The sequence below is a fragment of the Sminthopsis crassicaudata genome, chromosome 2, assembly GCF_048593235.1.
Source record: "Sminthopsis crassicaudata isolate SCR6 chromosome 2, ASM4859323v1, whole genome shotgun sequence".
In the NCBI taxonomy this organism is placed as follows: domain Eukaryota; kingdom Metazoa; phylum Chordata; class Mammalia; order Dasyuromorphia; family Dasyuridae; genus Sminthopsis; species Sminthopsis crassicaudata.
In genome coordinates, this window is record NC_133618.1 from 227,220,459 (window position 1) to 227,247,387 (window position 26,929).

The 26,929-nt window shown below is 37.7% G+C and overlaps 2 protein-coding genes across 3 annotated transcripts in view; one reads left to right on the forward strand and one right to left on the reverse strand.

Moving 5' to 3' along the window:
- The window catches only part of LOC141555473 (L-gulonolactone oxidase), a 44,623-nt gene extending 33,977 nt beyond the window's left edge, over positions 1-10,646 (forward strand). For both annotated transcript variants that reach the window (XM_074288386.1, XM_074288387.1), the window contains 3 exons: positions 1,457-1,621; positions 7,574-7,664; positions 9,207-10,646. In XM_074288386.1, the coding sequence (XP_074144487.1) occupies positions 1,457-1,621; positions 7,574-7,664; positions 9,207-9,335 (385 nt within the window). In that variant the 3' untranslated portion in view covers positions 9,336-10,646. The remainder of the gene's footprint in view (positions 1-1,456; positions 1,622-7,573; positions 7,665-9,206) is intronic.
- A 10,615-nt stretch (positions 10,647-21,261) lies between these two features.
- The window catches only part of CLU (clusterin), a 30,075-nt gene continuing 24,407 nt past the window's right edge, over positions 21,262-26,929 (reverse strand). The window contains exons 7-9 of the mRNA XM_074288388.1: positions 25,465-25,694; positions 22,487-22,668; positions 21,262-21,530 (exon numbers count right to left, since the gene is read on the reverse strand). Coding sequence (XP_074144489.1) covers positions 21,512-21,530; positions 22,487-22,668; positions 25,465-25,694 — 431 coding nt within the window. The 3' untranslated portion in view covers positions 21,262-21,511. The remainder of the gene's footprint in view (positions 21,531-22,486; positions 22,669-25,464; positions 25,695-26,929) is intronic.

Sequence of the window (26,929 nt, forward strand, 5' to 3'; positions counted from 1 at the left end):
CAATTCTTCTAATGGTTATTGTTAACATTTATTTTGGTGTGATCATTAATAACAGCTCACTTCTGTGTAACATTTTGTGGTTCCATAGTACTTGCATTTATGCTAATCATATTGCTGAATCATCACATCATCCCTGTGATGGTACCTGTGAGGTACAAGGATTTAGTTTTTAAATGAGAAGCAGCATGGTCCAGTGGGGCAACTAAATTACAGTGCATAAAATGGTAGATCTGAATTCAAATCTGACCTCAGAATTAATAGCTGTGTCACCCTGGACAAGTCACTTAAGCTATTTATCTTGATCTACTGGAGAAGAAAATAGCAAACCACTCCCATATTCTTGCCAAGAAAACCCCACGGACAGTGGAGTTCCACTGCTCACAGTCAACCTCAGCTCAACAACAACAACATGGAAAGAGTCTTGAATTTGGAATCAAGGTCTTACAGTCTGTGTGACACATTCTCTCTGGGTCTCAGTTCCCTATCTGAAAAAATGAGAAGCCTCTCAGGTCCATTCTAGCCCACAATTTATGATCCCATGATCTGTGATCTCCTTCATGTGAGAAACTTTTAGTGTGGAAGCTGCATTTTACTGATAGAGATCAGCTAAGTTTGGGATTTAGTCTTAGCAAGTTGACTTGTTTGTCACTTAACCTCTGACTGAGTCCATTTTCTTCTCTCTAAAAGGAAAATAATATCTGATCTGTCTGCCTCACGGGGTTATGAGGAAACACAATTTAAATCTTTAGGATTATAAATATATACCTTCTTTTTTAAATAGTATTTTATTTCCCCCAATATTTGTAAAGATAGTTTTCAACATTTATTTTTGTAAGACTTTGTGTTCAAAATTTTTCTCTCTCTCTTCTTTACCTCCCTTCTCACCAAAACAGCAAGAAATCTGTTTACATATGCTTTCAAGACTATAGAATGGTTCCAATCATCTAACAAATATTGATTGAGTGCCTACATATTGGAATTAAGAGAATTCAGAAATACTGAAATTGTCTAATATCATACACTATTTATTTGAGTCATTTCAGACTCTTCGTGACTCCATTTGTTTTTTGTTTTTGTTTTTGTTTTTTGGGTTTTTTTTTTTTTTAGCAAAGATTCTAGAGTGGTTCATTATTTCTTTTTCTAGCTCATTTTACAGATGAAGAAACTGAGGCAAACAGAGTGAAATGATCTGTGCAGGATTACACAGCTAGTTAGTGCTTAATAAATTCATGCTGGTTTATTGCTCCCTATTCTCTAGCTCACTCTGCCTTTCTCTAAATCTTTTCCCTCCTTGTATTCAGACAGACTTCCTATCTGAAGATGGTACAGGTACCAGAGTGTCCCCTCTGCAGCAATGTAAGAGAGATAAGAGTCAGGCTTTAGGATCCACAGACAGAGGCACTAAACTAACACACATTGATCTTGTTCTGTTTATTCCTCTGGGATCTGGGTACAGTGAAAAGACAGCAGAGGCCTTGTTAGAACTGAAGAGCATGCTGGAAAGTCATCCCAATGTGGTGGCCCATTACCCTGTGGAAGTGCGATTTGTGAAGGGAGATAACATCCTACTTAGTCCATGTTTCCAGAGGAACAGCTGCTACGTGAACATCATCATGTACAGGTACAGGCTGATGGATTTGCAACTGCTCATCAATTCCCAATTCAGGATGAGGGAGAGGAGGGCCAGAATTGGATCCTCAATTTTCTGAATTGGATGAATGAGGAAAGTGGGAAGCGATGTTACAGCTGCTCTGTGTACTTTTCCTGCAAAACTTAGACTGAGCCCTAACATTGTACCAATGAAGGAATCTGGGTCTTCTTTACTTTGGTATATTTGCCAGTTCTAAAACTATTGTGTTTTCTGGGGCTGACAGGCTCCAAATTGTAGACAAACTGGGAAGCACCCCCTTAATTGTCAGTCCTCACCATAAATATTTTTGTGCATATGAATAATTTTCCTCTAGAACTGGCCTAGAACTGGCATCATTAGCTCAAAGAGTGTGCATAATTGGAGTATAATGACTAGACCAATTCATGGCTCTGTCAGCAGTACACAATAATGTGCATCAACAAATATTTATTAAACACAAATTTTGACTAGACTCTAGGTATACAAAGACAAAAATGAAACAGTCCCTGACATTAGGAAGATTATATTCCATCAAGAAAAAAAACCAATTGTACACATATGAGCATATAAATAACATGTAATGAGTATATAAATAATGAACAAAGTAAATACAAGACATTAAGGCCTTGTGTAAGAAATAGTACTTGAACAGAACTTTCAAAAAAGTAATAGTATTTCATTTTTTCCAATTACATGTAAAGATAATTTTCAACATTCATTTTTTGAAAGATTTTGAGTTTTTATTTTTCTCCCTTTCTTCTTCTCCTCCCCCCCCCAAAAAATAATCTTATATAAAAATAAGTTTTACATTATTGTATATATAATGTAAAACCTATTATCTATTTCCACATTAGTCATGAATAAAAGTGGGTTAAAAAAAAACATGAAAAAAGTGAAAATAATATGCTTCGATTTACATTCAGACTCCATAGTTTTTTCTCTGGATGTGGACAGCATTTTCCACCATAAGTCTTTGGGAATTGCTTTGCTGAGAATAGCTAAGTCAATCATAGCTCATTATCACACAATGTTATGTTACTGTGTGCAATATTCTCATTCTGCTTTCTTCACTCAGCTTCCATTTGTATAAGTCTTTCCAGGTTTTTCTGAAATCAATTGATCATTTCTTATAGCACAATCAATTACATTCATGTAGCACAGCTTGTTCAATCATTCCCCAATTGATGGGCATCCCCTCAATTTGTAATTCTTTGCCACCACAAAAAGAGCTGCTCTAAATATTTTGTCCTTTTCCCTTTTTAAGGATTTCTGTGGGATACCGACCTACTAGTGATGTTGTTGAACAATTTAATTGCCCTTGAGGCATAGTTCCAAATTGCTCTCCAGAATGATTGGATCACTTGATCTCAGCTTTCAGCTTTGTAGGAAACTAGGAATTCAAAAGGGGGATGGGATGGTTGGGGAAGAAATACATAAATTCTTCTTTACTAGGTGTTATTAGTCCGAAAATGGACTCTTTTTGCTCAAACCCACAAGTATTTCAATCTTGAAGATAATATTGAAGGGGGATCCTCAGGAGGTCCTCGGCTAGCAAGATAAGACTTTGGATTTCCATATACTCTCTCTCCCCATTCAAACCTTTCCTTATAGCCTCCATACCAGATTTAAAATGAATATGTCATCAAAATTAGTTTCTTTCTTGGGCACTATTGTAGATTTTCAATATTTTCCTTTTTTTGTTTTTCTCCTTAGAATTTTTGACATAAAGGAATTTTCAGTACAAAACCAATTCTCATGGTTTCTATATAAAGGAGTTCACAGGTCTTGACTTATTTATATTCGTTAATATGTCTTTTACATGTGAAAGACCACCTTGATGAGTGACCACCAGGGCTTCCTTTTCTTCCCAAGTGCCTCCTCTTGAAATTTCCTTTTCCTCCCATCCTTTTTCACTTAAAACATATAAAGAAAACATAACAGCCACTTGCAAATATCTGAAGAGTTATCATGTGGTAGAGAGATTAGGTTTTTATGCTTGGTTCCAAAAAGGAGAACTAGATAGGGGTATTTGTTGCCAAATTGTGGAGGGCCTTGAATGCCAGGCAGAGAGGTGAAATAGGAAGCCACTGAAGTAGAGGGGTCAGTGTTCAGGACTCTATTTTTCTGACAGACTTGGGAAGGACTGATTGGAAGGCAGAGATGTGAGATGAGAATCACTGAAATCCAGGAAGAAGGTAACAAGAGTTCACCTATAATAAAGTGGTTAAAATAAAAATAGAAAGGTCCCAGTTTCAAGAGTGGTTATGGAAGTGAAATTTCCAGGACTTGGCACATGAAAGAGAAGAAATAGCACTGAGTTTTCAAACATGGAAGACAGGAAGATAGATGGTGGAATAAACAGGAATTTTTCAATGTCAAAGGAACAGATTTTAAATGGGAAATCCCACATCCCACTGGGATGTTGGGCTTGAGGTGTTAGTGGGACAGCTAGGATTGAAGATCATGGAGGATGCTGAGATGCAGATCTAGAACTCGGGAAAGTGATCAGGATTGTGGATAATGGGTGAAAATTAAAGGTAGTAGTTGGAATGAGATTGCCAAGGGAGAAAGTGAAAGAAAAAAGCACTCTTATAGAGAACACACAAATTAAGACGTAGAGGAGATTTTTTTTTTTTAATTACAAAAAAAAAAATCAAGGTAGGAAAGCAGAGAATATAGTGTCTCCAAAGCCACGGCAGGAGAAAGTATTAAATGTCGAAGAAGATGAGCACTGAATAGTATAAGCCTCAATATAGGGAACTTTGGGCTGTGTGTTGCCTTTCATAAGCCTATGTATGGGGAGATTATGTGGGGCTTTTAATTACCAAGCAAGGCTCTTTAATGAGTTGAGTGCAATACCTGAGTTGCCCATCAGGTGGAACTCTGAACCATTAGCCTTTGCCGTTACTCTAGTCTAACCCATTCCAAAGCTGTAATATCCCATATGGCCACAAGAGAGAACCTGGTCCAAAAGGGTCCATACTGCTTCCTCCCACTGATTTTGAATTGAAGAAGTAGTTTTGCTGGCCATATTCCAATTTAGTTTAAGAGATTAAATGGGCTGTTGTCCAAATATAAAAATATGGAACCTGATGTCTATAATTAGCTGAGGCCCCATCCCACAGTGCATTCTACTTTCCCCATTCATTTCTCAATGCATTTATAAATTCAGAGACTTTGTATGTCCTTCTTAGTACACAAAAATACTTGGAAAGGAAACTAGGCCCCAAACTCCCATATGGAGACAGTTGTCTCCAACCATCTCCCTCATCCACTCCTCCCCTTTCCCTTCCAGTCTTTTAATGTGGACTATACACACATAATTTATAAACAATAGAAGAACATTTGTTCCCCATCTTATGATGGTGGATCCAAAAAAAAAAAAAAAAACCAACAGTGGGACAATGAGAGAAGTTTCCACCCCCATCTCAGGATCCCAGATTTTTTAAAAAAGGAAAGAAGCATGAGAAATGAAAATTTATAATGTCTGTCATTCTCCACATCAGTGGATCCCTTTCCTCTTTAAGGCCTCCTACATTCTCCAGGATCTGAAGTTCTCCCTATGGTCCCAGTTTTCCTGAAGATGCGTGAATCCTTGTTGCTTCTCCCTGAGCATCCAGAAAGATGCACCTTTCCGTGTTGTCTCTGCTCATCCTAGCCTCTCCCAGAAGTCAGAGTTACAGGAAAGAAGAGAAGAAATTAAAACCAAATGCTTCCACATGTAGACAGTCTCCCTCTAACCCGTCCTGTGACTTTGTTCTCAATGTAAATGAGAGGCTGGCCATTCTTTGGAGACAGTGTATCTGAGAGATAGAAAGGTTGTTAATCTGTTACTTTTGTCCATATAACACAGCACCCAGAGTTACTGCAATGGACTTAGTTAGGAATGTTCACATTGGAGGGATGGAGATGTACTTCAGACATCCATCATTGACAGGTCCCTAACCCAAGAAGTTAGTTATTTAAATACTTCCAGATGCACATATAAACATACATACGTCCCCAGCACCTTAAGAGGGGCTTGGTACTGGGACTTTTCCCTAGGATGTTTAATTTAGAGGATACCAAAATACTTGCAGTTCTTTAGAAGGGGAAAGATAAAATGCATTTATTTAGTGCTACTGTGTAGCACTACAAATTTTACAAATTTTATCTCCCATTCACAACAATCCTGGAGGGTAAGGACCATTTTATGGATGATAAAACTGGATCAGACAACAATTAATGATTTGCCCTGGAGGGCACAGCCAGTAAGTAACTAAAATCAGATTTCAACACAGGTTGTACTGGGTCTAAGCCCAGCACTCTATAAATTGCTTTGCCTGGCTGCCTCATATTAGCTAATACTTACATAGCACTCTAAAATTTAGAAGCATAGAAACACAGATATAATATAGAGATAACAGAACTTAGCACATAGCAAGAAGAATGAGTTAAAATAGGATAATATCCTTCTCCCTAGTCATATCACTGGTAAGCTCTTCTCATCACTAGTTCCCCTTCTCTATCACCTCTTTATTTAAAAAAATAATTTTTAAGGAGCTATGAAGATGTATTTAGTTTATACTTGCTCCTGGGCATAATTTGCTCTCTTCCAAATGCAAATACTGCTGGTTTTCAAGTCTCCTTTCTCTATTTACCACATATATCCATTTAGTTGCCTAATTTTGTTTTTACCTTCACAACATCTTTCCCATCATCACTGTCTTTGTTTCTCCTCATGCACTCCTGAATGAAACTGGAAAAAAAATCATGAAACTATGCTGGTTGGATTCATTGTGACTTTGTTACATAATCATAATCACCATGACAAGGCAATCTTTTTACACTTCCCTAATTAACTCACTATGCCAAACCAGAGCTGCTTTTCTAGACCTTTCATCTCTCCTCCAAATTCCTATGATTTCTCTTCCCTTTATCCTCTCAGCTGAGTTCCTTGCCTTATACTTTACTAAAGAAGTTGAGATCATTCTCTGAGAAGTCCTTCTTCTCCCCCCTTCTCATGTAATATTACTCAGATGCCTTCTGCCACTATTTCTCCATCACCTTATTTTACACGTGAAGCTGACTCTGCTCCTTGCCAAAGTAGCCCCTGTACCTGTGCAAGTGATCCTATTTCATCTGTTCTTCTCCAGCAGACTAATCCCTCTACCTCAATACTCTCATTAATCTTCAGTCATTCTCTCTGGGCTTTTCCACTGCCAACAAAACTCTGTACGTCTTCTTTGTCCTTAAAAAACCTTCACATGACTTGTCCATTCCAACTAATTCCTTACACCTCTCTTCCCTTTTCATAACTAAGCTCTGTGAGAAGGCAACCTACAATCAGTACCCCCAAATCAAGTCAATAAGCATTTATTAAGGACCTACTTACTCCGTGTCAAGAAGTGTGTTAGGCTTCAGGGAAGCTTCCTATGTGTCAGGAAATTGATGAAAGATTATGTAATTGGAGGAAGGGGCAAGATAAAACAAACCTGCATCAGAGAATAGATGGTGAATGAGAGGATGAAGGGTCAACACAACAATTAAGTGCTAGCTAATGGATACTTAGCAGGACTACAAATTCTGCACTATAGCTAGAGTTGCACCAACAATTTTAAGTTACTGAGGTTCATTTAATCTAGTGCACAAAAGCAGGTCTTCACAAAATCATAAAGTTAAAGCAGGTCTTCATAAAATCATAAAGTTAAAACTTCAGGAATAACTCCAGAAAATTGAAGTTCACAGCACATCAGCATGAGTGAAGATTTCCAGAGCTTTTGTAAATGAGGTCACTAATGGCCCAAGATTTAGAAAGCACTTTTCTACAACCAAGTTCTAAAGAGTTCCACTTGGTGTGGGACAAGCAGATTTTCAAAAAACGACTCATTCCCCTGGTTTTGTTGAATGCCAACAAGAGTGAGAACCAGAGTGTGTGTTCACTGATTGCAATTTATTTTATAGGCCCTATGGAAAGGACGTTCCCCGCCTAGACTACTGGCTGGCCTATGAGCGCATCATGAAGGGGGTTGGAGGGAGGCCCCACTGGGCCAAGGTAAGGACCAAGTGTTGCCTGAGCAGTTCAGGAATTGAAAGCACTTCCTGAGAAGCTTCCTGACCCCAAGGAGAATATGGTTTTGCTTAAATGAAAAGCAACTAGGAAAAATACTAACTGAATTTAAGAAGAGATTTGACCCTTTGACCCAAACAATGCCAATATATATATATATATATATATATATATATATATATATGTATATATATATATGTATATATATATACATATATATACATATATATATATATATATATATATATATAAAATCAAATATAGCAAAATATGCCAAAAGGCAGAATAATCTAATCTATTCATTTCTGGGACCCCAATTTCCCTTATCCATGGAAGCCACAAGCACCATCAAGGCAGAGAAGACAATGCATAATCTAGGAATTCTTTTTTTGTTTGTTTGTTTGTTTGTTTTATGTCCTAAGAAATTCTCCTCTTTGGAGGTAAGTAGACTTGACTCAATCCTGCTTTAGCTACTTACTAGCTCTGTGACCATGGACGTTTTACTTAAGTTCTTCTCACTTCAGTCTTCTCATTTGGACTATTCAGATTACCACTCAATCAGTAGAGAGAGTTTCCTAAGTGGAAGTCCTCTCCCACCAGTGAAATCACACATTCTGAATCTCCCCCTCATTCCATGTTTGATCTGCTCCTGTTTCTTTTATTTCTCTTTCTTTTACCTCTTATTGGGGAATTCTGTCAAACAGGAGGAACAGGACTTCTTAGGAGAGATGTATCCACCAACCAGGGGTGGGGGGAATCTGATCAATTAAAGACAAAAAGTCCAACCCAAAGAAAAGATATTTGTTAACATGCTAAGAAAGACTGCTAGTTTGATTATAGCAATATCAGCTTCCTAGGGTATGGAATAAGTTTTTATAATCTTTTGGGGCTTTTAGGGAATATAGCCAATCAGTTGCATTGTGTGGCAATTTAGGACAGATGAGGAAAGCATTTCATAGGAGGAGGGTAGGAAAAAAGAAGGATCAGCCAAAGAAAAAAGTGGGGGGAGTATTTGGAATGCAATTGGAAGGATTTATTATAAGAACATAACCCCTGTTCGAGGGCCAAAAACAAGGAGAAATGACAAATATTTTTATAATTGTGAAAGAAGTATTTTTAGACAAAGCTGCAGATCTCTTATCCAAGGACAATAAATAGTTGTTACAGCAGTGGATGAGAGTTTTGCCAGATTCCTTCATAGTTAGTTACAGTTTATTTATTTTTCAATAGGAATTGAGGACTTTCTAAGATTAGGTTGGGAGGCTTTTGTATCTGTACTTGATGCAGATGTTTCAAGATGATTGTTTCCTACTTTTCTTTACACAGCATTGGGGTTGTTGTTATTTTCAAATAAAATAAGATAGTAAAGTGTAAGCTACTATCATATATTAATAGAATGTTGTTTGTCAACCGTTTCTTGGTGAGACCTAACATTCTGTGTATGTAAATATGTAAGCATATATATGTATATGACTGTTATAACTCTAACCCCGCTAATTGTCTTTTCGATTCCTCTCCCCTTTCTAGGCACACACCTGCACTCGGAAAGACTTTGAAAAGATGTATCCATCCTTTCAGAAATTCTGTGCTCTCCGGGAAAAATTGGACCCCACTGGAATGTTCCTGAATGCATCCTTGGAGAAAGTGTTTTACTGAGAAAAGATAAAAAAATCTAAAAAAAATCTTGGCTGCTTGCTCTAAGATACTTCAAGTTTCTACTCCCACTACCTTCTACTCTACCTGATATAGTCCAGTACTAGAGCAAATCTCAGATCCACAGAATTTCAGATATTATCAGTTTCCTTCAATAGCATCTACAAAACTGCTTACTCTATCTTCTACTTAAAAACCTCCAGCAATAGATCCAAAAGCCACCCACTCCATTTCTGGATTATTCTAATTGTTAGGAAGTTTTTCCTTTTTTTTGAATGGAAATCTGCATTTCTGCAGTTTCCACTCATTGTTCATAATTTTGCCTTCAAGCAGAAAAGGTTTTCAATTGTCTTTTTGACTGTCTTTTAACCCTAAATACTGTCTCTTCTTCTCCCTGGACTTAACCATGGGATTACAGATTTGGAGTTGGAAGGAACTTTAGTGGTCAATGTAATCTGATTTCATGCATCATTTTATGCATGAAGAAACTGAGGTCCAAGGAGATTAAAGTGATTTGTCCCAGATAATACAGGTAATGTGTTGCAGAACCAGAATTGGAACAAAGGTTTTTCATTCTAAATTCAATGTTCTTCCCACTGCAACTGCCTCCCATCCCCCATTTCTTCAAATGAACTTACCATGGCATGAACTTCATTTCCTTCACCAATCAGATTACTTATCAACATCTTTTCCTAAAATATGGAACCTCAAAGCCTAACATAAGAGGATCATTATCCTGATTTTTATAATGCCCCTAAAAATTAATAGACAAAGATCTTATACCCAGTGTGAACTTCCCTTCTGTGCTCATACACTAAGTGTTTCTGTACCAGCCAGACCAGAATGACTACCAGCTGTGATCTCATTTATTTTTATTATTGAGAAGATAAATCAACTGTCCCCCACCACAACTAAGATGAAAAAAAGTTCTTTAAAGGCAGGACAGGAACTATTTTCCCTCCTCTTTCTCTCTTCCTTATTCTTCTCATCTCTCTTTATTTCTTCTCCTTTTCTTTATTCTCTCCTTCACCTCCTGTATCTCTTCCTTCTCCTTTGCCTTCTTGCTCTTCCTCTTCTTCTTCCCCTCCTTCTTCTCCTCCTTTTTCCTCCTTTTATCCTCTTTCCTATTTTTTGTATCCCCGGTACAGTGCCTGGCTAAAGGCTTGTTGAAGGAATGAAGAAATAAGGTCCTAAATCAATATTATAAGCATCACATACCTTCAACCATACTCCTTTCTTCATCTTATGCTCATCAGTCAATTTCCTCCATTAAACTTATTTTTGCTGTCTTTGAAATAAAATGCTTTATTGATATCTTTTTTGTCTCTACATCATTTCCCCCATACACCACTTCCCTTTAGATGGAACCCTCCTTTGTAATCAAAGAAAAACAATTAAGTAAAACACTGAATACAGACACTATGTCCGACAAGACATACCCTGCAATTGTTTGCTAAATGAGATTATTTGTTCTCCAGAGCATTCACTGGTTTTCCCATTACTCAGGATTCTACTTCCTTCTAGGGATTTTTTCATTTACACACACACACACACACACACACACACACACACACACACACACACACACACACACACATAATGGCATGGCTTGAAAATGACCAGAGTGACATGCTGGTTCTGGTCACTTTATACATGGAGAAACATATATTCTCTGTCAAAAGAAAAGCATATAGAGATTCAGAAGACCAAGAAAACTCAATGGACTGAGGGGACATAACAGTGAATAAAGATCAGTCTCACACACTTCTCATCTGTACTTGGTCTATTGAAGCATCATGGGACTAAGCCATATGGAATGAACATAAACTCGCCTAGTCCTATCTAGTCAGTCTAGGCCAGACCAGATTACAATTTGCAGTCCATCCAGCTGGACAGCTAGCTGTGCACTCCAGCCATGTTGTTATTGTAGTCCAGTTACTTTGGATATTCCCCCAAATCCTACTTTCCATCTTTTTCTCCTCAGAGTAATCAAATCAATAGCACAGTTGTTTTTGACATTTCTTTCAGGAGGTGATTGGCAAATTCTTTCAGTTCTTTGACCTTCAAGTTCTAGAATATCAGAACAATTTTCCTTGATAATTTCTTAAAAGATGAGGTTGTCCAGGCTCCTTTTTGAATCATGGCTTTCAGGTAATCCAATAATCTTAAATTATTACTCCTGGATCTATAGTCTAGGTCAGTAGTTTTTTCCAATATTTTACATTTTCTTATTTTTTTTCATTCTTTTGATTTTGTTTGTTTGATTCTTAATGTCTCATAGAGTCATTAGCTTCCATTTATCCAATTCTAATTTTTAAGGAATTATTTTCTTCAGTGAGCTTTTGTACTTCCTTTTCCATTTGACCTATTCTACTTTTTAAGGAATTGTTTTCTTTCTCCAAACTATTGACTCTTTTTAAAATAATTATCTTATTTCATGCTCATGTCTTTTTCCCTTGAATTTTCTTCAGACTCTCTTATTTGATTTTTAAAAATAATTTTGAGTTCTTTAGAGGGATTTTTGGATCAATTATATTTCTCTTTGAGGCTTCACATGTAGGTATTTTGACATTGTTGTCCTCTTTTGAATTAGTATTTATTTTAATTTTCCCTGTTACCACAATAGCTTTCTGTGGTCAGAGGGTTTTCTTTGTTTCTTTTCTCATTTTCCAGCCTTTTTCATGCCTTCTAAAGTTGAGCTCTGTTCCTAGGGTACAGGAAGCTTCTTGCACCAGGATCCTGGTCACTGGCTTTTTGCACTGGGACTTCTGGACCTGACAGTTTGCCCACATTCATTCATTCATTATTTAATCTAGTGCCTCCAACTTTTCTATTTCTGGGTAAACTTTAAACATTAGGAGTCTCCTTGACATTCTTTCTCAGCATCCCTGAATGAACATTTTGGGATTGTATGTTCTTATTAACTGTCCATCTGATTTCCCCTACTTTATGCATTTAATGATATAACTATTGATTTTTTTTCCTTTGTAAGACACTCCAGATTTTTCCTTTGTTTTGCCACGTTTTCAATTTGTGCCTGATCTAGAGTACTTTGAAAGAATGAAGAGAGACTAACTATAGAGACATGGCCCTCACCAAGGAAGAGTTTACCATCTATTTTGGGGAAACAAAACAGGTGAAATGTTATATAATGTAGGGAGGACATCAAAAGAAAGAAACTTGATGGGACTAAATGCTCTTGAGAGATAGATCAAAACAGTTAGTCCCATCAAGCCTCTTTTAGTCTTGTCCCTGGAAAAAGATTTGCACAGGCCAAAACTTTTTAAACTGTGGGTTGCAACCCCATATGGGGGGTCATACAACTGAATTAGGAAGTCACAAAATTATGATTTCTTATCTGTAAATATTTGATTTGTATGCCTATTTTATATGCCTAGGGTTGCTTAAAAATTTCTTAGAAAGGGGTCTTGAGTGGAAAAAGTTTAAGAAGCCCCGGTATACACCATGATTGGTATAGTGAGAGTGGAAAGGAATTGAAAGGAATTTTTAAAGGCTAAATCAATAGACTGAAATTAAGGAACAGCACAGAGGTAGCAGCAAAGGAGATCCAAAAGACAGCTAATTCTTGGGAACTTATTTTGCTGACTCCATATTAGCTAAATCTGGATCACAAATAGTTGAGGGAGCCCTTGGGACTATCAACTAAAAAGGATTGATATATTCTTCCTATATAGAGAAGAGCAGCTGAAGACCATCAAAGATAGAGCAAATAGCCCAACTTGGTAATGCTGCAGCCTATAACTCAATGATGTAATCTGATCAGTGCAGATATTAGCAGATGTGCAGAGCAGCCAATAATTGAGTTAGAAATAGAGAGGAATTCCAGCTGGTATCCAGCTTTAGAAGCATGGGCTGCTAACCTTGGGGAATGTGCTCATTGTCTGAGTCCAGCTGTGAGGTAGCAACCCAGACGACCTGGAAGGATAGCTTGGTGGAATAAAAATGTCAGGCCTGAATCCCTTGCTTTTAAACACATTCCCCAAGGTTAGCAATATTCCTTGAGATAAGAAGGGCTGATTTTTTTAAACAACCCATTACTGGCCAGCTGAAGTCTAAACTAAGTTCAAAGACAAAGAATCATGACTGAAGCAGTTACAGGACAATAAATTGTAAACACAATAATATAGGATCATTTTTAATCTTTGCATGTACTAGAGATAATGGGGAGCCATTGAAACTCCTTGAACAAAAGAGGGACACAGTCAGCCCACACTGTAGAAATATCATCCTGGCAATTATAGATAATGGAGAATGGATGAGTGAATGGTGGAGAATAGAGTTATAGAAAAAAGGGGGGGGGGGCTGGATAAAGAGAGACCAGCTGCTTCAAAAGCCCAGGTGAGAGAGGTTGAAGAGCCGAACTTCGTGATTCTTGTGTAAGCAGGAGGAAGGTGACAATTTGAGAGATGTTGTAGAAGTAAAATCAGCAACACTTGCTACCGGGCTTTTCCTTTTGAAAAGAGTTATATACAAGTACAAATTATAGCAGATGGACACTAATAAATGCGGAGTCTGGCTTTGTCTAGTTTGAGATTCATGTGACCTAGAGATTTCTGGGTTCTAAAAGTCTGTCCAATTAAGCAATTGCTTTTTTCCTTGACCGGTTCTTTTTCTCCTTGGCTGAGTAATTGGTTTGATCTTCCTAATTATATTATGTTTTTTCCCTTCACTACCCATTCTAAGTCTTCTCAAAAAACAACTTCACAAAGTCACCCAAGTAGATTTCCTATTATTACCCAAACCCCAAAAGAAAATCACACATGTTATCATTACTCAGCTTCCACCCAAGCCCAGGAAGAGTGAGGTTGGGGGGCCAAGTTCACTTCCATGGAAGAAGGTTGGTAAATACAAAAGAATGCTGGCTACAGAATCAGAGGATCTGGGGTTAAGCCCTGCCCCTGACAAATGCTACTGATATGACCTTTAGCAAGTGACACACCATCTTAGGCCTCAGTTTCCCTATCTGTAAAATGGGTGTATTTGGATAATATCACTTTTGACATCCCTTCCAGAGTCTACATTAACTCATTAAAGATGCCAAACAGTGAGTGTGCTTGTGGAGACTCCTAAAAGAGATTCTCTGCATTCAAAGATCTTGGTCTTTGAACCACTGGTCTCCTCTCTACTCCCGAAATGTTCCCTCATTTGATTTTTCTTTTATGTATTCTTCTTTCCTTTTACCCCATCTCACTGCCTGGAGTCCTCCCTCACTTTGATCCAATTGCTCAACTGGAACCAGTCAATTTTTCAGCACCTTTCTTAACTAAATATCATATAATAGTACATTCAGTTAGCTTAGATAGTGGTATAGACACATTCCATCCACATCCAACATTCACCAATAGAGAAGAGGACATGCTCTCCCATCGTAGATTTTGGTAGTAATAAATATAATAATAATGGGATTGGGAATAATGGGTAATAATGCGGTTGTAGTGGGAGGTGAATATCATTTTGAAGGAGTTCTGAACCACAAATCACACAAAAATCAAAAGCACCTGGGATATTTTGGGAGGACCCCTTTTATCAAAGGGTCCCTAAGGTTTTACATTTTTATTTTGTGCAGCCTAGTAAATAACATAAATGGTGAACAATTCACAGAAATCGCCATAGCACTTTGATTAGATCTGGAGTGCATTGAGGGCTGGGAGGTAGAGGGTGAGGGGAAGTGTAAGAGTATAAGAAAATATATAATATACATGTGTGTGTCCTAGAGCCAAGGGATCTGTAGTATATGAGCCTCCGTTGATGTAGTTCCTATTAACAAACATTTCAGTGAATAAATCACATATTACTTCCTCATACCCACTCTGAATTCTAATCAAACTGTCTTACTTTCTATTGCCCATATACAATATTTCATCTCTAGGCTCTATGTTCTTCTTCTTCATCTTTGCTTCTTGGGACCCCTAGTTGCCTTCAAGATACAATTCCTATCAATTCCTGCAATTAGTTCTTAATAAAGGAATTTACTAAAAATAACATAGTAAGAAGAATGGGAACAAAAAATTTCCTCTCCTCCTTATGCTTGGGATACCTCTCCCACAAATACACACAGTCTGAATGGGAGGAGTAGGTTCAACCTTAGAGTATAATGTTAGTGACAGAAGCACATAGAATACCCATGGAGCAGTTCACAGCTTCTGTTATTGCAGAGCCCGGAATTTTCCTCGTGTTGTCCTCTTTGGAGATAGCATTTCTTCTTGAGCTCCTTGGGTTCCTGGGATCTGCTCCCCTTGTAGGCCTGTAGCCAGCTCTAGTGACTGACAGAAATCAAGCTTCTTGAAGTTCCTCCCTCCTTCAGGAATCTTTTCTCTACATCTAGAATAGTGTATGTTCCCCACTAGTTATAGCGTCTCCTCAATATTCCTCCTCCCGATATGAGGGTCAGTGGGAGGAGAAGGAAAGAAAAGAGATAAATTATCTCCTCCCTCTGCAGAGGTACCCTCTCTGGGCAGCTCCTGGTCTTTCATCTTTCCACTCTCATTCAAACTAATAAAACTCCTACAGGCCTTAGCTATTTAGAGCTTCTAAAGGCATGGCTCAGCCAATTATACCTTTTTTGTTTTCCTCTTGATCCCATCCCAGGATTCTGGCATCTTGCAAAGGAATCAGGAGTTAGATACATATTTTTAACAGTTAGTTTAATACCTCATTAACACATTCTAGGCTTTCTGTGACTATAATTGTAATAGAAAGGGGTATCCCTTTTCTTATTATATATACACATATGAACTTTTTTTCAGGAAAAATGCCCAGGAATAGTAAACAGACTACTGATGAGCTATTATTTTATGTTAGTGATTGAAGTAATAATAGATAAATCTAACAATTATATGCCTTGTCACAGGAAAAGGGAATGCAAAGTTCAATGAAACCCAGGATTATCTAAGATGGACAGGTGTAGCAGAAAGTTTTGACTAAAGGTGATGCATTGGCAAAGGAAATGGAAAAGCACTCCAATATCTTTTCTTTTTCTTTTTCTTTTTTTTTTCTCTGAGGCAATAGGGGTTAAGTGACTTGCCCAGGTTACACAGCTAGGAAGTGTTAAGTGTCTGAGGCCACATTTGAACTCAGCTCCTCCTGACTTCAGGGCTGGTGCTCTGTCCACTGTAGTACATAGCTCCCTTAAAACTCCAATATCTTTGCAAAGTAAACCCCAAATGGGGCAAAGAGTCATGACTGAAAACGACTGAACGACAAAAAATGTATACTTTCTCTGATTTCTGTTTTATTTTTGACTTGGATAAATGGGTTTCTTGGCTAAGTGCTCTGTGTGTTCCTTGTGGAACTGGTTTTTGGTGGGGGCAGAGGCAAGCCTTGGATATACAGCTCAGATTTCTCCTTCACCCATAAGTCATCAGAAGTTTAACTTGAACCTGAAAACCGTATCCCTTAGTCTAATAATTAAAGGAGTAGATTATATAATTCTAGCCTGGTATCCCTCACTCCATTGAGAGAAGAGTGGTGGACATCCTTTATCTCTAATCTTCTACTTCCCCTCCTAGCCAAAAATAATATTTCTCTCCCACATCAAATGACTTTGGGACTCATTGATAACACTGAAAATTTTATTTGATTGTGTAAACTTGAAGGTTATAATAAGTGAATGAGCATTTGTTAAGTTCATACTGTGTGCAAAACACTGCAAGGGCACTGAAAATACAAAAAGAAAAACAAATGGTCCCAGCTCTCAAGGAGTTCACATTCTAATGGCAGAAACAACTGAAATAAGAGATTTCAGCTACAAGTTAGAACTGAGGAATTTCCATGAGGCTTTATCCTCTGACAGATCCTACCTATAGAAAAGCTCCAATCAAAGGCCCATTTGTCCTCTGGGCTCCAGTCCTACAAATATTGCAGCTTTCAAAGACCATCAGGACACTAGGAGTCACCATGATGTTTTTCCTGTGAAGGTAGTTCCACATAAATGGAATAACAGATCCCAAAGGTATTAGAGTGAGTGTATGGTACTAATTAGGATTGATAGATTCCAGGATGGGAGGGAATCTCTGCAGTCACAATAAGCCAACCTTCTCATTTTCCAAATGACGAAATCACTACTCTCTGGAGTTAAGTAACTGATCTACAGGTTGACTTCATAATCGAGATTCTCTAATGCCAAATTCAATTATAATGATTTCTGTGAACTGCTCTCCATTTCTATTTAATACTTAATCAGCATAAGGCAAAACAGTTGTAGGATCTAGGATTCTTCCTCATACCTAGAGTCCCAGAAAACTACCTCAGATTTAAAACATCTTGTGGGTCAACAATATCCACTCAAACCTATAATTCACAAACCCCTACCAATGTGTTTATTTTACTTGACTATCCCGAAGATGGTCTAGTTCAAAACAAAAGATACTTAACTTAATTTAGTTGTTGTTCAGTCCCCATTTGGGGTTTTGTGGACGATGATATTGGAGGGGTTTGCCATTTCCTTCTCTAGCTCATTTTACAGATGAGGAAACTGAGACAAACAGGGTTAAGTGATTTGTCCAGAGTCACAGAGCTAGGAAGTGTCTGAGGCTGGATTTGAACTCAGGAAAATGAATTTTCAGATTAGCAAATGGTGGGAGAGGGGACACATCCTGGGAACGTGCTCGACTAAGAAACATACACATAGAAGAACACACAGAAAATGTGGCCATGGAGAATGCACTGCCGACTGATTCATGCTTCTGATGCTGCAGAGCTGCAGAGCTCCTGCAGTGATGTCATTGTACTGCCCTCTTTTGGGTATCTCCAGTGAGCTGCTCGCCCTAAAGCGGCTCCTCTTTTGGGGACATCTTTCCTTAATTGATGCTGCTCTCTGATTCCACCTGCTGGTGTTTATCTGTATTGTAGTTTCCCTGAGGAAGGACCTGCCAACTTTTAAAATACAATTTTAATTTCAGTGCAACCTTAGATCCCTTGTGATACAGACTTCAGCCAGCTAGTTCAAGAAGTCCACAAGAATCTTAACCCATTTTGTTTCTATTCTATTTTTATTTTTCTCCTACTACCACTTCAAGTCTAAATGGTTTTTGACTGTAAGGTGAGAAAAATCTTTTCTCATTTGGCTGTTAAAAGTGGAATCTGTTCCTCCCAATTAAATCACTACACTACTCATGAAACGTATATAAAATTAACCTTGTTGCAACAATTAAATAAAATAATGCTAAACTCTGTTCATTCAACTTCAACCTCAGTTGTTCTTACAAGATGGTAATCTCTTTATTTTTGAAAATTAAATGGAATTTTGATCTTCAATAGACTATAATATGACCTAGTAGCTTCAATATAGGCTTTGTAAAGCAAAACTGAAGTCTGGGTAAGTACAGAGGCCAAGTTTGGTCCTAGAAAAGAGATAAGAAAATGTAGGCTCTTCCTCTCTGGATATGGAAAGGGAAGATATGGGGAAGAATACTGCATTTACTGTCAGGCTTAGTGTGGTTCGTTTCCCTGAGATGCTTTTTTTTTCTTATTTTCTGTTGCAAGTTGTTATTCATTGTTTGTTCTCAAACAGGATCAATAACATCATGAGGTCAAGTCTTGACATTCATGTGAATTGGAAATGAGTGGGGTAGAGCTGCACAAAGCCATCATCCTCACTCTTTCCTCCAGAGTCACCCATCTAGTGGCAAGATGAAGAATAAAAAGGCTGGTGATGGCCCCGGATGCAGTGGGTGACCTTGGATTTCTAAACTAAGGTATTTCCCAAGTTTCAGTTTGTCTGAGGCTGTGACTTGTCAATAGAAAGGGATGAGAGATATATTCAGAAATCAAGTGATAGAAAGATAAAGGATTTAAAAGATACTTAGGCCTTGCTACAAATAGGTGGGTTCCATTTAGGTATTTCTCCTCCTTATTTGCATCGGTCTGTCAAAAAAACATTTAGTAAGCACCTTGGGATACAACGAAAGGCAAAACAAACAAACAAAACCCACATCTTGCTCCAAGGAGCAATGGGGGAAGACAAAAGGCAAGCAACTGCACATGACCCAGATGTATACAGAATAAAGTGTGGGGAGAATTTTGAGGGAAGTTTCTAAGATTAAGGAACCTGATAAAGGCTTTTTTGCAGAAGGTGGGATTTTAGCGGGACTTGAAGGATGCTAGAGAAGCCAGAGGTAAAAATGAGGAAGGAGAGAATTTCAGGCATGGGACAACCAGGGGAACATTCCCATGGAGTGTCTTGTGTAAGGAAGAGCAAGTCACTGGATCTCCATGAGCATGGTAGGAGCAAGAGGCTAGGTTTTGAAGGATTTTGAAAATGCCTGAGGATTTCATATTTGATTTCAGAGGGGATTGGGAACCATTAAAGTATTATTAACACTGGAATATTATTATTGAGGAGCAAGTGATGGGGCAACATGGTTGAATCTGAGCTTTAGGGAAATTACTTTGGTGGCTGAATGGAGGATGGACTGGGGTAAGAAGAGACTTTAAAGAGGAAGACCCACCAGTAGGCTATTTTTTAATAGGAAGTGATTAAGGTCTGCACTTGGATGGTGGCAACAATCAAAGAAGAGAAGGGGGAATATCTGCAAGATGTTATGAAGGTAGGAAGAATAGAACTTGATGAGTGATTATATGGCAAGTGGGGAAAGAGATCTATGCTTGTTGCATTGTGTGAGGAACTCCAAGTGTGGAAGTTCCCTTTATTAATGCAGGTATAACTTGTCTGCTATTTACAGTCTTAGAAAATTTCCAGGGATACACTGAGGCAGGCCAGCCCTCTACCTACTACTCTTTGGGTTTAATGTGCAAACTTTAGTACTTTGTAGAAATGATAAGACAAGAAGATTGAGTGCAATCTGAACCCCTGTCAGTGAGGAATGATACTTTAAGGACATGTTCAATAATACTACTCTCTGGTGACATATGTAAACTTTATAAATACTGAGGTCAAAGAAAGAAGAGAATAAAATTTCCTGGAAACAAATGTGTGTGGAACTGAGGATCCCAAGGTACAGGAAAAATTCACAAGGTTTTAGCATGGGTGGGAAGATAGAAGAGGCTTAATGGTGGAGGGAAGTCCTCAGAGTCACAGTCCTGAAAGGACTTGGAAAGAAAAGAAGCTGCTATACTGCTTCACAAGAATTACAGTCCCCATCCACAAAATCACAACTGGTGCTTCCAAATGCACAGCATACCAATGGACACAGCTCCCTCCATGTTATCTACTCACTTAGCCTCTATCAAAAGTAGAAATTTTTTCTGCAGCATCCATATCAAGTTATCTGCTCAGCCTCCCCTGACTTCTAGTGATAGGGGAAGGGAAAAGAAATATACTCCACTGAGATGTCATTCTTATACATAAGAATACCTCTGTGATTTTTATCACACAAGTCAATGGAATGATTAAATTCATTTTTCATAAAGTTACTTTACCACAAACTTTGCCATAATTCATTTAGACCATAAAGCAAGTGCAAGATTTGGAGCAGAAGGACTCAAATCCTGCCTCAAAAACATACTAATTGTATGATCCTGGTCCCTTTGCCTCTCAGCCTTAATTTCCTCATTAGTTTATATATATGTATGTATATATACACATATGTATGTATATATAAAATATCTACTTCGTGAGGTTATTGTGAGGATCAAATTGATCATATACAAATATACGGGTGATGTTTAATTGTATTAATCAATTATTCCATTGAATTTACCAATCTTTCTGCAAACTTGAAAACATTGCATAAATGCTAGCTGTTATTTTCCAGTGAAGAAGCAATGAAACTAGAGATTTCTGAGTCAGAAGAGATATTAGCTATAATAGTCTGTTCTCCCATCTTCCTCAATTGTCTTCATTTTGACAGCTCTTGTTTTCTGGATGTTGTGTGAAGGTTAGCTTTATGTTCATGAGCATCCCCATTCCCACCCCCCAAAAGGGAAAATATAAAATAAATCCAAGTCATCAGTGTCAGGTTGAGTTTATTGAGTTAGTTGTTCAAGGAGGTAGGTATCTCCCTACAGCAGCAAAGTACAGGTGTTAACAGTGTAAAATCTGGAAGTGCAGGCAGTTGTGGGGTCTGAATGGGGCTTGCATTGCACCAAGGTCTCCCTTATACCCCCACCTGACCTTGGTGACTGGCTAGCATGCAGGAACTTCTTAGAGAAACTGCGGGATCTGGATTCTGTCATCCAAATGATGGGGAAAGCTCCATTCACACGATTTGATTTTCTCTGAGGAAAGAAGAGAAAGAAAAATTGTTCCTTGAGAAAATGTAGATCAGGTCTCAAATAACTCTACAGATAATTTCTTTTAACTGAGAAGAAAGAAGTTAGTTCCTTTAGGCAAGGTAGAGCTCCATTAATTGGGAAAATGCTAAATGCTAAAAACATGACAGTGATGTAATATTATTGCACCATAACAATGGATCAATTGAAAAAATTCCAATTTGCATGGGAATACATATGGAGTGGAATAAGTGACATATGGATTGATTTCAAAACCCCAACTGAACACAAGGTTGGTCCAGAAGAAAAGATAAGAAAATGCACTTACTTTTCTTTGTTGCAGATACATAATATTGCATATGCTTTCAAGCTTATTGATGTATTTATTAGTTTTACTAATCTTCCTTTTCATCACTTCCACCTTTTATTCCCTATTCTTTGCTACAAGGGATGACTTTCTTGGGGGAGTTGGGGTGGTTGAAAGTAAAGAAAATATAAATATTAATATATATAATATATTATTAATAAAACATTTTAAAGAGAAATAAATTTAAAAAGAAAAGTCCAAGACTTAATTTAGTAAGTAAAAGGGAAAAGAGATGTACATTTTTCTTGATTTCTGGATTGAGCTAAGGGCCCTCCTCAGAATAACAAATTTCACAAATGAGGGGTATTCCACTTTTGCTTGAGATGGCATGGTGGAGAAGAGAGAACACTAGATTTGGAATCAGAGAATCTGAGCTCAAATCTCAATTCTTACTACCTGTCTTGCTTTGTCACTCAATCTCGGTCTTTTCACTTGCAAATCACTCTTTGATGCTGTTTCTTCATCTACAAAATTAAGGGATTGAATGAGGGGAACGCTTTCAGCTCTAAATATGTGGTCCTATGATCCATGCCAGGACACCTATAATAGGGACCACCAGGAATGGCCACAGACATCCCCTGACCACTTGACTCACAGATTCTTCTTTTTATATTGCTTCAGAGCTTCTTCTGCTACGATCTCCATGAATTTGGGGTCATCCCAGGAGATCTCTGCAGGCACAGTCAGAGTGATTGGTTCAGAGTCAAAAATTTGCACAACCACTTCTGTATCAGAAGGCTTGGATGGGTCATCAGGATTTGAAGCTCTGGAGTACACCTAGGAAAAGCGTATAAGAGCATACAAGAGCATAAGAGAATATAAGAGAACTTTGGAAGCTTTTCATCTCTAAGTACGAGAGGATTTCCTAGAAAAGTACAGATTTGAAAAGGTCGTAGATGTTGACTGTTTCATTCTTCATTTGAAGTACAAACTTTGTCTGCAATGTCCATGACAACAGTTACCTAGCAAAAATCCCCTTGATCACTACTGATAGGAAAAGGGGGAAGCAAATAGGCATTTATATCATACCTACTATGTGCCAAGCACTGTACTGAGCACTTTACAAGTATCTCATTTGCTAACTCCTTCTCTCTGGAAGCAGCTCCTTTCATTCTGGGAGCAACTCTAATTATTCAGAAGCTCTTTCTACCTCTGAGTCAAAATTTGCCTCCTCCATAATTTTCAGCCTCTGGTCCTCTAGGATTAAGCAGAGTAAGACTCTTCCAAATAGCAGCACTTTAAATGTTTGAAGACAATAATAAAGCTACTATTAAAACATTTTAGGCAATTAGATGAAGAGGTGATTGACATGTAGGGCTTGGTGTTTGGAGGAACCAAGTTCCATAGATGCTCCCTACTGGAGGCAGAGTATTCCAAGCTCATACAAGTCTGGTCAGCCACAGTCAGGCACACTGTAACTCTACTCTAATGTCCTTTTGGTTCTCTTAGAAAATGAAGAACAATCAACCAATCAACCCAAGCAAGTCACTCTCTGTGACCCAGAGCTTTTGTGGGGACCAGATGAGTATTTGATAGTAATTGATTGATAGAAATATTGATATCAATGTTGATAGAAATGATTGTTTCCCTCTTATATTAATTATATTTATATCATAATGTGTTATATATTATAATTATATTAATTATATACTCTTATATTGATTATCAAGTATTGAATAGAACAATGATCTTTTTCAGAAGCCTGTAGGATGTTCAGTCTCTGAGGGACATTGTTAATGGATGAGATTGCCCAAATTCCTGGGGTACATGCCTTTCAGTCCTGGGTGAGAGACCCCATGCAGCTAGAAAACTTTACAAAGAATTTAATGTAATCTGGACAAAATGTAGCCCACTGAGCTCTTGTCAGAAAAGTTAGAATAATCAGTCACTTGTCCAGGCCCTCATTAGAACAGATCCATCTTTTACTATAATATTCATTCTCTTATTATGTATTAACCAATCAAGGTCCATTGCCATCCTCAGGATCACCGCCTCTGTCAAGGATATATAAGCTCTGAATGAGTTCCACAAGGGGGTCTTTGGCATTTGAGAACACCACTGACCCTTTTTTATTAATTATTGACTAGGATGATTAATAAAATGATTAACTATCCAGAAACTATGTCTCTCAAATGTTTTATATGTAACAATATGTAAAACACTTTGCAAACTTTAAAATATTATATAAATGTCATCTATTGTTATCAATAATTATATCTAAACATATTATATTATATCAACTATATCTAATAATTATACCTATATAATTATTAATTAAAGAGTTTGCTTCTTTAAAAAAATCTTAGTGGTGTCATAGAGTTGGCCTTGGAATAGTGTTTCTGTAAGGCACAAAGGCTAATACAATGGCATCCCTTATGAAGCAGAGCATAGGAAATAGCAATAGAATTCTTAGAATTCTTATAAAAATTCCAGTTTTTAACAGGAACAGCTAAAATTCCTGTAACTTATAAAACAGTTACAATTGTGCTGGAGGGCAGCCAGATGGCACAGTAGATAGTTATGGGCCTGGATTTAACAAGACTCCTCTTCCTGAGTGGCTTCAGACATTTACTAGCTATGTCACCCTGGTTAACCCTATGGACCCCAGTTTTCTCAACTGTAAAATGGGCTGGATAAAGAAATGACAAAACAATTCCAGTATCTTTGCCAAGAAAATTCCAAATAGGATCAGGAAGAGTTGGACTCTACTGAAATAATCAAAACAACAATAACAATTGTGTTGACTGACCATTGAGAGTTTTCCCCAGAAATATATTTTATAACAGTAAATCCACCATCCCCTACTTCCATGTCCAATCTAATAGAGATGCAAAAAAATCTGGAGAAGGAGATAAGAGTGGATCACAGTGTAAGGGAAGGCTTAAAATAATCATCTTTTTCATTTGGGGTAACTAAGGCTAAAAGAAAAGGAAAAAATTTTGTTAAATTGATAAAACTTGACTAGGGTGAACCAAACCTTATCTATCAAATCCTAGAACTAAGGGTGCACCACCTTGAAATCTAAAAGAAATACATAGATCTATTAAAATCCTGAGTAAATCACTTAATCTTCCTAGGTCTCAGTTCCTTCATCTTTTTTTTTTGAGGGAATTGGACTAGAAGACTTCTAATTTTTGAGTTCATGACCTTAGTGTGATATTTTATCATTTTTGATTTAGGACTCAAACAGATCTTGGTCCAACCCCCTCATTTTACAATGGAAGAAATATAATCCCATGACAAATCTCAGGAAGTCTATAACAATCTGTAAATTTAAAACAGGTTGGCCATAGAAAGAGCTTCACAAAATGAGCTCTTAGGGAAAACCAAATACTTAGCAAATATCCCCAACCTTTCAAGATTGTCCTCACACACACACACACACACACACACACACATACACACACCTCTGCCCTTCTAAAGCCTCTGAGTTGGGTGAAATATTGCCAATTTCTTAGGTAGCATAGATATATAAATTAGCATTTTGGAGAAATAGCCAATAAATATATGGAGAATGCATACATTTAGTAAACATTTTGATCTGTTTCATTTGCTCATAGAGAAGGAACTTACAGTGGAGACCTGGAGATAGTCACCATTCTTGGTCTGCGTGAGGTTGGCCAGCTGGGACACCCAGCCAAATTGCCGGTTCATTTGGTCCAGGAGGGAGGAAGTGTTCAGCATCCTCAGTTGGTACAACTGGAGGAGGTCTTCATACTCTCTGCCAAATTTTTCCACTATCCGAAGAGCATCTTCATACTTTTCTCTCAGCTGGCTCTGGTTTGGGTCTGTGTCAGAGCAGTCTTTCCACAATGAAGAGAAAAGTAGAGAATAAATGTATGAGATAAGAATGGAAACTTGGACCTCTGTTAATATAGAGTCCAGTTGGGGGTATTCAAGCTAGGCAGGGTGATATAATGGCAAGAGCACCAGATTTCAATTCAAAAGCTCTTATCCTGACATTTATTAATTGTGTAACTTCAAGCAAATCAGTGAACATCTCAGAATTCCTTTTCTTCATTTTAAAAAGATAATACCTGGACTACTATCTCATTGGGTTCTTTCATGGAAAACACTTTGGAAGCTGTGCTCATTCAAATGGAAACAATTGTGGTACTCACTACTTCAGCAGCTAGGTGGCCCAATGGATAAAGCATTAGGTTTGGAATCTGAAAGGCTCCTGTTCATGAATTAAGATCTGGCCACAGATATTTACTTTTACTAGCTGTTTGACCCTAGACAAGTCACTTAATCTTCTTTGTACCTCAGTTTCCTCATCTGTAAAATGAACTAGAGAAGGAAATGGATAAACATTCCAGTACCCATGCAAAGAAAACCTCAAACAGGGTCACAAAGAATAAGACAGAACTGAAATAACTCAACAACAAACAGCAACAATTCACTATTTATTCAAAAGTTCCTGAAATAGCCTGAAAATTAGGTCCTCTCTCCAGTCTCTTGAGCTTATGCAAATGGCTATGGGCTTTTTCTCCATACTTGCTCTTTGGGCATCAGAATCAGGGATCAGTTTTCCTACTCAGGATAGACATGGGCTAGCCCTTCAGAATCAAAAGAACAGCAAAAAGCATACAGAATATTCTACTCTTTCACTCATCAGTTGATGTTCTTTGTCTATTCCCCTTGCATAGGTAACAAAATATGCCAGGAGAGTGATAAGAAGGATATGGATTCCAAGCACTTTGCTACCTGTGAATGTGAATTCCTGACTAGTAATTGGGGGGATAATCACCATATAACTATGTTTTATGAGGCTGCCATTTTCTCCCATGGTGTCTTAAACTGCTCAGAAAAATAAAATACTTTAGGTTCTTTTATTGAAACCTCTGGCAAGAAACTAAGATTTGTTTTTTGGAAATGTTTTCTAAATCCTGTTGGGAGTTTTTAAAACTAAGCTTTTGTTTTGTTAGAGAAAGGAAATGAAGCAAACTCAGTGGAGTTGAGAAAGTTGCCAAGAGTAGGAATGATTCTGCTCATAAAGAAGGGGTTCTTTATACTGAAAAGGAACTAAAAAGATTTT